Source organism: Mustela lutreola, chromosome 12, assembly GCF_030435805.1.
Source record: "Mustela lutreola isolate mMusLut2 chromosome 12, mMusLut2.pri, whole genome shotgun sequence".
Lineage (NCBI taxonomy): Eukaryota > Metazoa > Chordata > Mammalia > Carnivora > Mustelidae > Mustela > Mustela lutreola.
The window spans coordinates 33,033,307-33,046,359 of NC_081301.1; the positions used below are offsets into that span (position 1 = coordinate 33,033,307).

Consider the following 13,053-nt stretch of genomic DNA (forward strand, 5'->3'; position numbering starts at 1 on the left):
GCCTGTGTTCTCAAGGATTTTGATGGATTCCTGTCTCACATTGAGGTCTTTCGTCCATTTTGAGTCTATTTTTGTGTGTAGAATAAGGAAATGGTCCAGTTTCATTCCTCTGCATGTGGCCATCCAATTTTCCCAACACATTTATTGAAGAGACTGTCTTTTTTCCATTGGACATTCTTTCGTGTTTTGTTGATTAGTTGACCATAGAGTTAAGGGTCCATTTCTGGGCTCTCTATTCTGTTCCTTTGATCTATGTGTCTGTTTTTGTGCCCATACCATACCATCTTGATGATTACAGCTTTGTAATAGAGCTTGAAGTCTGGAATTGTGATGTCGCCAACTTTTTTTCTTTTTCAACATCCCTCTGGCTATTCAGGGTCTTTCCTGGTTCCATATAAATCTTAGGATTATTTGTTTCATTTCTTTGAAAAAAAATTAATGGTATTTTGATAGGGGTTGCATTAAATGTGTAGATTGCTTTAGGTAGCATGGACCTTTTCTTTCATGAGTACTTTGTAGTTTTCGGAGTACAGATTCTTTGCCTCTTTGGTTAGGTTTATTCCTAGGTATCTTATGGTTTTGGAAGCCTGCTTCCCCTTCTCTCTCTGCCTGCTTGTGATCTTTCTCTGTCCAAAAAAAAAAAAAAAAGATGGTTTTGGGTTAGTTGTAAATGGGATCGACTCCTTAATTTCTTTTTCTTCTGTCTTGCTGTTGGTTTATAGAAAAGCAAAACTGATTTCTGTGCATTGATTTTATATCCTGACACTTCACTGAATTCCTGTACGAGTTCTAGCCATTTTGGAGTGCAGTATTTTGGATTTTCCCCATGAAATATCTTATCATCTGCAAAGAGTGAAAGTTTGACTTCCTTTTTGCTGATTCGAATGCCTTTTATTTCTTTTTGTTGTCGGATTGCTGAGGCTAGGACTTCTAGTACTGTGCTGAATAGCAGTGGTGATAATGCACAGCCCTGCCATGTTCCTGACCTTAGGGGAAAAGCTCTGTTTTTCCCCTTTGAGAATATTTGCTGTGGGTTTTTCATAGATGGCTTTGATGATATTGAGGTATTTATCCTCTGTCTGTACACTGTGAAGAGTTTTGATCAAGAAATGATGCTGGGCGCCTGGGTGGCTCAGTGGGTTAGGCCGCTGCTTTCGGCTCAGGTCATGATCTCAGAGTCCTGGGATCGAGTCCCGCATCGGGCTCTCAGCGGGGAGCCTGCTTCCCTCTCTCTCTCTCTGCCTGCCTCTCTATCTACTTGTGATTTCTCTCTGTCAAATAAATAAATAAAATCTTTAAAAAAAAAAAAAAAAAAAAAAAAAAAGAAATGATGCTATACTTTATCAAATGCTTTTTCGGCATCTATTCAGAGTATCATATGTTTCTTGTTCTTTCTTTTATTAATGTATTGTATCACATTGATTTGTGGATGTTGAGCCAACCTTGCAACCCAGGAATAAATCCCACTTGGTCGTGGTGAATAATCCTTTTAGTGTACTGTTGGATCCTGTTGGCTAGTATTTGGTGAGAATTTTTGCATCCATGTTCATCAAGGATATTGGTCTGTAATTCTCCTTTTTGATGGGGTTGTTGTCTGGTTTTAGGGTCAAGGTAATGCTCATAAAATAAGTTTGGAAGTTTTCCTTCCATTTCTATTTTTGAAACAGTTTCAGGAGAATAGGAATTAACTCTCTAAATGTTTGGTAGAATTCCCCTGGGAAGCCGTCTGGCCCTGGGCTCTTGTTGGGGGATTTTTGATTACTGCTTCATTCTCCTTACTGGTTATGGGTCTGTTTAGGTTTTCTCTTTCTTCTTGGTTCAGTTTTGGTAGTTTATATATCTCTAGGAATGCATCTATTTCTTCCAGGTTGTCAAATTTGTTGCTGTATTGTTGCTCATAATATGTTCTTAAAATTGTTTGTATTTTTTTTGGTGTCGGTTGTGATCTCTCCTCTTTCATTCATGATTTTATTAATTTGGGTCCTTTTTCTTTTGTTTTCGGTAAGTCTGGCCAGAGGTTTATCAGTCTTACTAATTCTTTCAAAGAACCAGCTCCTAGTTTCTTTGATTTGTTCTCTTATTCTTTTAGTTTCTCTTTCATTGGTTTCTGCTCTGATCTTTATTATTTCTTTTCTTCTGGGTTTAGGCTTTATTTGCTGTTCTTTCTCCAGTTCTTTTAGGTGTAGGATTAGGTTGTGTATGAGACCTTTCTTGTATCTTGAGAAAGGCTTGTATTTCTATATACTTTACTCGCAGGACCACCTTTGCTGTGTCCCAAAGATTTTAAACAGTTGTGTTTTCATTTTCATTTGTTTCCATGAATTTTTAAAATTCTTCCTTAATTTCATGGTTGGCCCATTCATTCTTTGTAGGATGCTCTTTAGCCTCCATGTATTTGAGTTCTTTCCTCTTGTGATTGAGTTCAAGTTTCAAAGCAGTGTCGTCTAAAAATATGCAGGAAATGATCCCAATCTTTTGGTACCAGTTGAGACCTGATTTGTGACCCAGGATGTAATCTGTTCTGGAGAATGTTCCATGGGCACTAGAGAAGAATGTGTGTTGTGTTGCTTTGGGATGGAATGTTCTGAACATATCTGTGATGTCCTTCTGGTCTAGTGTGTCATTTAAAGCCTTTATTTCCTTGTTGATTTTTGCTTAGATGATCTGTCTAGTTCAGTGAGGGGGTGTTAAAGTCCCCCACTATTACTGTATTATTGTCGATGTGTTTCTTTGATTTTATTAATTGGTTTATATAAGTGGCTGCTCCCATGTTAGGGACATAGATATTTAAAATTTTTAGATCTTCTTATTGGACAGACCCTTTAAGTATGATAGAGTGTCCTTCCTTATCTCTTATTATAGTCTTTGGCTTAAAATCTAATTAATCTGATATAAGGATTGCTGCCTCAGCTTTCTTTTGATGTCCATTAGCATGGTAAATTATTTTCCATCCCCTCACTTTAAATCTGGAGGTGTCTTTGGGTCTAAAATGAGTTTCTTATAGATATCATATCAATGATATGATATCATATCATATCAATGGGTCTTTTTTAAAATCCATTCTGATACTCTTGTCTTTTGATTGGGGGCATTTAGCCCATTTACATTCAGAGTAACTATTGAAAGATATGAATTTAGTGCCATTGTATTGCCTGTAAGGTGACTATTACTGTATATTGTCTCTGTTCCTTTCTGGTCTGTTACTTTTAGGCTCTCTCTTTGCTTAGAGGACCCCTTTCAATCTTTCCTGTAGGGCTGGTTTGGTGTTTGCAGATTCTTCTAATTTTTGTTTGTCCTGGAAGCTTTTTATCTCCTTCTATTTTTAATGACAGCCTAGCTCAATATAGTATTCTTGGCTGCATATTTTTCTTGTTTAATGCTCTGAGTATATATCATGCCAGTCCTTTCTGGCCTGCTAGGTCTCTGTGGATAGGTCTGCTGCCAATCTAATATTTCTACTATTGTAGGTTACAGACCTTTGTCCTGAGCTGCTTTCAGGATTTTGTCACTGAGACTTGTAAGTTTTACTGTTAGATGACAGGGTGTGGACCTATTTTTATTGATTTTGAAGAGGTTTCTCTGTGCCTCCTGGATTTCGATGCTTGTTGCCTTTGCCGAATTAAGGAAATTCTCTGCTATAATTTGCTCCAAAATACCTTCTGTCCCTCTCTCTCTTTCTTCTTCTGGGATCCCAATTAGTCTAATATTGTTTTGTCTTATGGTATCACTTATCTCTTGAATTCTCCCCCTCGTGATCTAGTAGTTTATCTCTCCTTTTCTCGGCATCTTGATTCTCCATCATTTGGGCTTTTATATCACTAATTCTCTCTTTCTGCCTCATTTATCCTAGCAGTAAGAGCCTCCATTTTTTATTGCTTAAATATTTATTTATTTATTTAAGAGAGAGTGAGTACACAGAGCGAGTGGGAGAGAACCTACGTTGAGGGAGAGGGTTAGAGGGAGAGGGACAAGCAGGATCCCAGCCAAGCAAGGAGCCTGATCCGGGGCGGGCCTCTATCCCAGAATCCTGGGATCATGACCAGAGCTGAAGGCAGATGCTTAATGACTGAGCAACCCAGGAGCCCCAGGAAAAACTATTTTAAAATAATGTTTTGGCATGTATGCCTCTAGGTTGTTGGACTATTTAGAAACATAGTTTATTTAAAATAACTAATATAGTACTGGACTTAATTTGTTTTCAGAGATGCTGATGATAAACATAAGCTCATAACAAAAACAGAAGCCAAACAAGAGTACCTTCTGAAAGACTGTGATTTAGAGAAAAGAGAGCCGGCTCTTAAATGTATTGTGAAGAAGAATCCTCATCATTCACAATGGGGTGATATGAAACTCTACTTAAAATTACAGGTCTCTGATATATTATACTCCTTTTAATCCCTCGATCAGGGGAAGTTTTAATGGTAAATTTAGTAGTTTAGTTTAGTTTTGCTTATAGAGTTAAAAAGATTGTTTTCCTTCTGTTGTTCTGTATATGGGTCACAGTCTTAAGTAATGACTTTTTGGTGTACTTCGGGGCAACATTAGGTAATGTTACTGGTACAATTTGGGAGCTAAGTAGGGAGTAAAAGTTGGGCCCCATTTCTCTACCCATCCATCCTTCACTGAAAATCCTAAAAAGTTTCAGGAATTTCACAGATGCCTGAAATCTAACTCCACTTGGGAAAATGCTCAAGTGTCTCTGTAACTCTCCTGTGTCTCAGAGTAGATCTTTTCAACTCCTGGTCTTGTAGTGGTGTGTGGAGATAGTTATTGCTTAGTGTGAGTGCCTTGGGTCAGAGCCTCCTGTATCTATTGCAGAAGAGTACAGACATCCTACTTTTGTGCCATTATATTTAAAAAAAAAAAAAAAAAAAATTGAGTGGTATTGCTTTACAGCAGGCTGATTAGAAAATACTAGAAAATCCTAGTAGCTTCAAATAAATTTAAGAAACTACATTGTAAAGCCAATTGTTTATTGAATTTTATTAAACCTGAGGCAACATTAATTAGAAGAATCACCATTATTTTATGTATCATTAAAAATGAAAAAATGCCAACCTAATGCCTTGTTATCACTTGAAGCTTTTCTTACTAAAATAGTGTCATTAGATTTATCATAGTCTTTTTTATTTTTTGCTGTATATTATGCTTGTGCATACATATATAAGAAATGCAACTACACCAGATTTATTATAGTATTCGTAAACTTCTTTGCATTCAGAGTCCAATTCTTCTGAACCACTTTGTGACTCAGCTGTTAAAGCACTGGTGAGCCAGTTGCTGTTGCTGCAGCATTTCAGGGGTGTAAGAGTATGGAGAATGCAATGTTTGAGAATTTAGGAAACACCAGGATATTGTTTGATCATGTCAGGAGAAAATTTGAGTTTGGCTACCTTGATTTGTATTTTTGTTCCCTTAATGTATTGTGAGAGAGGTACTGAGCATAATTCTTAGTGTGTTTGTTAGTCTCCTAAACGTGAATAAATATTATAAAGAGTAAAGATACTAGAATGCAAAGTTTTTAAGCTAGAATAAAGACTTTAGGTCCTTCAGGTACCAGTTAAAAAGAAGAAAAAGTTAACATTCTAAAGATCAGAAGTCAGTACTGGACCAAGGAGGAGGAGAGCAGTAGTGACTGATTCTCTGTGGAGAGAGGTTTCTGGAGATGACCTCCATATTCACATAGGCTGTGGCTGACTGGTCTGCAGATTTTTTTGGTGAGTGTGACAAAACTCATCCGACCCACAGGCTACTGATACTTCTGTGGATTCATGTGACAACAGAGAAACAAATACAATCAGAGCCCAGGTCTTGTACTTACCATCTAATTCAGCATACATTTACTGAGGTTCTGTAGGCTTAGATAAAGATGTTATTAGAGTTGTTTCTTAGCACAATTTAAAATCTTCAGAATTTCAAATACTTATAAAATCACCCTTGAGTGAGATCATGTTTTGGTGTCCGTGGATTTAATCATTATGACATTATAATACTTAACTCTGAATCATGGCTTATTTGAATCTGGATTCTGTGTTGTAGATTGTGAAGAGGTCTCTTGAAGTTTGGGGTAGTCAGGAAGCATTAGAGGAAGCAAAGGAAGCTCGACAGGAAAACCGAGAGAAAATGAAACAGAAGAAGTTTGATAAGAAAGTAAAAGGTAAGTGGAGGGGTGCCTGGCTGGTTCGGTCAGAGCGTGAGACTCTTGCTCTTAGGGTTGTGAGTCTGAGTCCCACATTGGGTGTAGAGATTACTTAAAAAAATAAGGTCTTAAAAAAAAAAAAGAAAAGAAAAGGAAAAGGAAGTGGCTACATTGATCTCATGAAGGACTGTATTTTACTGACTTGCAAAAAGACTTTACTAAGTAGTTCTTGTTTAAAGATCTGTCACCGGTAGATTGGAATGTTTTTTTATTCAAAGATAAGACTGAAAGTTTGCCCTCAAACTGAAAGTTTGAGGCTCTTGGTGCAAACTTCAGAGTATTGCAGTTCTAAAAAGCATGTAAATCCTCTCACAGTGAATTACGTGTTTATATAGGAACAATGGTAGAGCAGGGATATATCCTTGGTTGAGGATTTGGCATCTGTTCAATCTTAAATATGATTAACTGGGTTATAAAAATGATATCCACCAGCAAACCTTTCAATTGCTTAAAATGAAAAGATCATGCCTAAGTGTTAGTCCTCTAATTGAGTAGCTAGAAGGAGCCTTCTTATGTCAGCAGGTCTAATCGTTCTTCTTTTATATGTGAATAAAAGGTAGAGTGACTTGTTACATTGGTAGTTATTAGTGACGTGGGACTGGAAGCAGGCTTTCATAACCGAAAGTCTGCATTGGTATATTCATTCCTTTGTCAGTACATCTGTCTGTCCATTCCTTTGTCCATCTTTCTCTGTACCTGTACACCCATCCATGTATGCCTCTGTGCATAAGTCTGTCCAGTCATCCATCTGTCCAGCCATGCCTCTGGTAGCGTCACCAGGCACTGCGCTAGCGTCCGTGCTGGGGGTCGAGTCAGTCAGAAGAGAAAGTAAGCTTAACCCTCTGTGGGAGTGTGGTCAGTGCTGATGGCGGGCAGCGGGGGCTGGCGTTGGAGCAGCAGGAGCACTCCGTGCAGACCGCCGAGTCCCTGGATAGCATCTCGCTCAGTAGGCATCCGTGTTCTCCCACAGGAGTTGTAGAGGCCCGCTGTCGTGTGGGGTGCGTCTGGATGGCATGTATCTTATGTATTTACTGGGTTTATATACATCCATTTAAAATGAGTGTCTTAGCCATAATAAATAAATTTGCTTATGTGTTTAGGATTTAGAAGAGGTTTTGGAAGGTAGCTCAGATGCGTTAAATATTACAGCAACAAAAATTGTAAGCCTGCCTTGTTTCTTCTTGTGAGGATCTTTTTTCCCTCTTTCCATGACAAGAGTGTGTGCAGTGCAGAAAGGCTGGGAAACTGTGAATAACTTGTAGTAGTAGTCTCCTGCCCAGAGACCATCAGTAGTGACATTTTAATGTCTGTTTTTCTAGTTCTTTTCTACACATAGACTCTTTAAAAATATTTCTTTAAAAAATGGAAGCACCGTTGATACTTACGACGTTTATCAAAACCCTTATAATAAACATCCTCACATATGTCTTTATATAAAGTCTAGTGACTTAAGAGGCCAGCTCCTGAGTCAGGGGGCAAGTGCACTTCTCTGGCTTGGTTAGATTTCCTGTGGCAAACTGTGCCGTCTAGAAGCATTTCATTGGAGAGTCTTCCCCATGTGAGCCACTTCTGTACCGGGTCACTGGAAACCCCGGCAAGGACCACCTGAGGGGCTTTGGAAAGACTTTTTTCAGTTTAGTCCTCTCCTTTAATCTTCCATTAGACTATGTTACCTGAGGTTTTGCTTCAGCCCTTCCTTCTTCTGGCATCAAGGAGAGCCTTGAGGGGGAAAGTAACAGAAGCTTCTTACTGGGCGTGAGAGAGGACTGCAGAGTTGCAGACTCGTTACAGACCAGCCTGGGGTCGTCAGTAACTCTAGCTACCTGAATCGTCTCAGTGGGTTAAAGCCTCTGCCTTCGGCTTAGGTCATGATCTCAGGGTCCTGGGATCGAGTCCTGCATCAGGCACTCTGCTCCTCGGGGAGCCTGTTTCCTCCTCTCTCTCTGCCTGCCTCTCTGCCTACTTGCAATCTCTGGCTGTCAAATAAATAAATAAAATCTTTAAAAAAAGAAACTGAGACCTGCAAAGTGATGAAATACTTCAAAAAGGAGGGCGATCTGTAATTTTTCTTTAGATACGATCTCTGTAGTTTAGTCAAGAGGTCATCTGAATGGGGCTAAGTTCCTGTAATTTGACTAACAGTAGAAGATTATAGGATCTGTTTTATACTTTTTTCTATAAGAATGAAGATAACAGTTCTTTTAAGATTTATATAATTTTTATAGGTATCAAGGAAATATAAACTCAAATGTAATTGGCTTTTTTTCTCACTACATTAAAATGCAATTAATTACCAGATAAAACTATGGTTTTTTCTCTTCCTGGAAGAGTTTTAATTTGCCCTGAATTTTTTCATGGACCCTTAAGACTGGTTTCTTAAATTCATTTCCTTTCTTGTTGGGATGAAGCATGTCTTTTTGAGGAAATTTTTCTGAGTGGATGTATTTTCCAGTTTCCTTTGCATATGAAAACCTGAGCACGCTCTCAGTCGTAAAAGCATTGCTCTGTTGTCTTATGGTATTTTCCTGTGCAGGGGTCAGTGGGGTACCCTGTTTAATTATTGCTTCTTCTCGTTGGTTTACTTTAGAGGTCGGTGAATAAGTTCCAGTTCTCCTGACTAGGCCGCCAAGGGCTGAGAGTGGAGTAGACACTGTAGAGATTAGGAACAAGCAGTTTACCGTGCAGTTTGCTCAGAACAGAGAGAAATAAAAGCAAGTCTAAAAGTTTTTTAGTTGAAAAGAAACTGGAACCTGGTTCCTCTTGGTCTTCTGATTTTGATCCACAAAGAAGCTGATACAAAGCTTACTTCTTTATGGAAAGGTAAGAGATTACATTTGCCTGCTTTGAACATGTGATCTGCTTAGCAGTTTGAGAAAGTACTGGTTTTACTACAGAAAAAATTTAAGTATAAATAGTATAAGGTATTTATAAATATAGGCAAAGTAAAAGGCAAGAATTGTCAGCAAATTCAAGTTATTACAGATCTCTTAGATCCAAGGAGACAGAAGTAGAAACAAGGGCATCACTGCTGCTCCGTTTAACTGGATTTCAAAGAATGCACTACATGCTGCCTTTGACCCGGATGCGAACTCTCATTTGGTGCTAATACATAAAATGTTTTGGGCTAACTTGCATGCCTCTCCACAAATAAGGTGGAGATGAGTCTTTTCTTTAAAGTTAGACTCCATTTTCTCTTAGTACTGATAGAGGTAAGCCTTCAAAAAAATGGAAAAGAATTCCTCATTGTTATTCTGCACTTTTCCTCCCAAAAGGGTGGGTAAGAAAAGCCCCCTTTGGAGTTCCTACTAAATGTGTGGACATTTTACATTCTGGGCCTGTGGTTCTATTTATGACCATTTTCGGGCTTCTCTCAGCGGAGTTTGAAGGACACAGTTCCATGTTCCTTTGCTTCAGTGTATGGAGGAGGACAAGATAAGATCAAAGCTTCATGTTATTTGGATATTTCCTTGTGACTTTTCCTCTAGTTAACAAGGAGCACCCTATATCACAATTTCTGCCCTTCCATCAAATATATAAAAATGTTTGGTCTCCCTCAGCTAGTTTTCCTGTAAGTTTACCTCCTAAAGAGTATTGGGCTTCTTTGAATACAAGCCATCTTTTTTACAAAAGTGTAGGATACAGAGCAATAGAAGAACTAAAGGAAAAGAAGCTATATCTGTTTAAAAAGACTGACTTAATGCAATATGATTATAACTAGAACTGAAAAACTGTTATAACTTAGAAGAAAGTTTAATAATGTTGCTGGATACAGGATAAATATGTGTAAAAATAACCTTTCAAAAAAAGGCAAATAAAATACACGTTTCAGAGTGGCATAACCTAAATTTTTCATTGAAACAAGGATTTAAAGGGAAACTTCTTCAGGTAAAAAGAATATCTATCTGAAGATCTCCATAGCAAGACTGTTCATGGTGAATATTTTTATATATTTCCAGAGAGGTAGTCCACAGCTTTCTGTGCTGTGAAATTCTAGGCTTGTGGGACTAGGAGGTTATAACCTGGTAACCTGTTTTGTTCTCCAGCTCAGCTAGGCTTTCAGTGCTGCCTGGCACAGTGCCCGCTCCTCGCTCCCAGGGCTCCTTAGCTCTCCTACGGGCCTAGCGAGGCTCTCCCACCCTTCTAGGCTCTGCTCTGACTTTTCTGCCTCCCTCTTCTCACTTAGCAGTAGGTGGTTACCTCTACTTTCTGGAAGTTTTAAATTGCTTAAATGAAGTAATGAAAAAAAACTTATTCTTCATTTAAAAAATTTTGTTTTCACCAGATGTTGTTGGCATTTTGCCACATTTGTTGACGTGTGCACACACACACAATGTGGACCCATTAGAGTTGCCTGAGGACATTGTAATGAATATTTCAACGTGTTCTCTCCTGTAAACAGTGGCATTCTGTGTAACTGAAAAGCAGTGTCAAACTCAGTAAAGTTAATATAATGCTATTGTCTAGTATGTCCTAGACATTCAGTCATTCTGATGTCCTTCACAGCTTTTTAGTTGCTGGATCCAAGGGCCAGTCAAGGGTGGTGCCTATCTACTCTTTTAGGTCCTCAGTGGTTTTCTTTTCAGACTATTATTGACATTTTTGGAGACTGCCAACAATTTGCAGACTGGCCCCATTTAGGTTTATTAGCAGCTTATTTTCGCACAATTAGATTGTGGGCATTTTTGGTAGGAGTCCTTTCCTGGTGATGTGTCCATGTGTGTCACATCAGGAGACACATGCTGTCAGCTGAGAGGGGATCTTCTGTTTGCTAGCGTGGTTGGGATGGTGTCTGCTAGGTTTGTCTGTTGTCTGGGTATCCTTTCCCCATTATAATTACGAGGAAATCTGTAAATCAATATTCCAAAAAAAAAAAAAAAAACCCACTGTTTTCTTCTTAAGTATGTAAATGTTTGGGGTTGAGTAGGTTAAAATAAATTCTTGTCATGTTTTATAATGAAAAAAAAATAATTACGAGGAAATCTGTGGGGTGCACTCTTTGGTACTGGGTGAGCATCTCCTTCCTTAAGTCTCACTCCGGGGTTTTAGTACATGGCATGAGTCTTGTTACTAGGCTGGATGTAAATGGTGACTTTCTATTTCTGTTATTCTTCCTATAATTATTATTTGGCTTTTAGTATTAAGTTGGATTCATGGATTCTTATGCTCAAATCAGTGTTACATTACAGTCCATTCCTGTTACTTTGAGACTCAAATGGTCTCAGATTTGGCCCCTTCAAGCTAACTCCTTTTTAAGTTTTTATTTGGAAATAAATTTAAAAAGTTCCAGAAGATTGCAAAGAAAAGTATAGAGGATACAGCAGTTCTATCCTTTCCCCAGAGTGATCTGCAGCATCCTTTCTGCCATTTTATTATTGGTATGGATTCATGAATTCTTGTTCTTCTCCTTGGCTTTTGATTCAATTCTGTACTTCTTTAGGTGTTAAGATTGAGATTTGGGCCAAAAGGAATCTTTAAGCAAGCTCCTCTGTCCTTTTGTCATGTCTTGTCAAGGATTTCTGCTTTCTAGCACAAAACATGTGTATTATCTGTATTTTTATGTCTGCCCCATATATGTTATAAATTAACACCTTGAGTACACACATACCCAGTTCTAATCTAGGATTTTAGAATTCATTCTCAGTTTTTTCCCCTTGTTTGTAACTAACTCCCTTCTGACAGTGAGAGACCTGATTTGCACTATCTGTAATATAGTTATTCGACTGATGCCCCTGTACGTGATTTCCCCTCACTCTTGCTAGCAGCCTTCACTGTAGGGAGCTCCTCACTTTTCTTGGGCACCCTCTTCCCCACCACAGATGCCTGCTTTACTTGCTCCACTTAATGGCTTTGGGGACTAGATTGTTCAGGGAGGGAAAGAAGGCAAGAAAATGATCAACATACCAGTATTTTAGTACTTCCTTATCTTCTAGCACAAGTTTTTTCCAGGAGTGTCTAGTAAATACTAAAAATACGGCTTTATTTCTTGTCATTATTCTTGATACACTAGCTGAAGGATGGGAAGAAAAAGCCATAAAGTCAGCAAAAACCTTATGTACAATTATGGGGAGTAAACTAGATTTTGTTGTCAGTATTCTAGTGGTAAGCAAATAGCTCTCTTCTTTCTCTTCCTGAGTTCACATAACGCTCAAGTTAGAGGTTAGTGTTTAGCAGTGACTGGGTTGCAGTCGGATTTTGAGAGAGTGTTCTCAGTGGAGTAAAGGAAAAGCAGATGGGATACCTTGTATCCGAACAGATTTGGAGGGGAGCTATTGGAACTCAAACAGGAAACCTCTTGTCATTGACCGAAACCATGAGGCATCTGTGCTAGTCAGCACATGATTTCATTTTTTATTTAGAAATACCTTAAGGTTTAAAAAAAAAAAAAAAAAAAGATAGGGCTTTTTAGATATGTCTGGAAAAAATTGCCACCTTCAGAATGTGACAGAATATAGGAATACAGATTCTTGTTTGGATGAAGACGATTTTCCCCCTAGTTTGGAAACTGTCTAGAGGTGTGTACGCTGCAGCCTGAGAACAGTGGTCTGAGATCTAGGGCTTCTCACACCAGAGGTGGGGAAGGGCAGCATAGCTTTCATGGTTAACAGGAACGTGAGCCAGACCACGCCTTTGCCATCAGCTAGCAGTTTGATATTAGGCACAACAAATGAAACTTCTTTGGGCCTTGGTTTTTTCATGTTAAAATTAGGATGGTAGTTGTACTTCTCTCAAAGGATTGTAAGGTTTAAATGTGTTTATAGATAAAGTGCTTAGAACAGTGCCTGGTACATAGCACTCCCATCTGTTTATCCTTAAGATACAATAGGGCCGAAATACAAAGGCTCAAGTATTTTGAA

General features: G+C 38.5%; 1 protein-coding gene across 2 annotated transcripts in view; it reads left to right on the forward strand.

The window, feature by feature from the left end:
- XPA (XPA, DNA damage recognition and repair factor) overlaps positions 1-13,053 on the forward strand; it is a 30,475-nt gene that overhangs the window by 11,245 nt on the left and 6,177 nt on the right. Inside the window, exons 4-6 of one of the 2 annotated variants that reach the window (XR_009346289.1) lie at positions 4,203-4,368; positions 6,040-6,157; positions 8,787-9,019. Coding sequence is in view for 1 of the 2 variants with exons in the window: in XM_059141482.1 (XP_058997465.1) it covers positions 4,203-4,368; positions 6,040-6,157 (284 nt within the window). In the remaining variant the exon portion in view is untranslated. The remainder of the gene's footprint in view (positions 1-4,202; positions 4,369-6,039; positions 6,158-8,786; positions 9,020-13,053) is intronic. The other variant, XM_059141482.1, reaches the window with a different exon arrangement.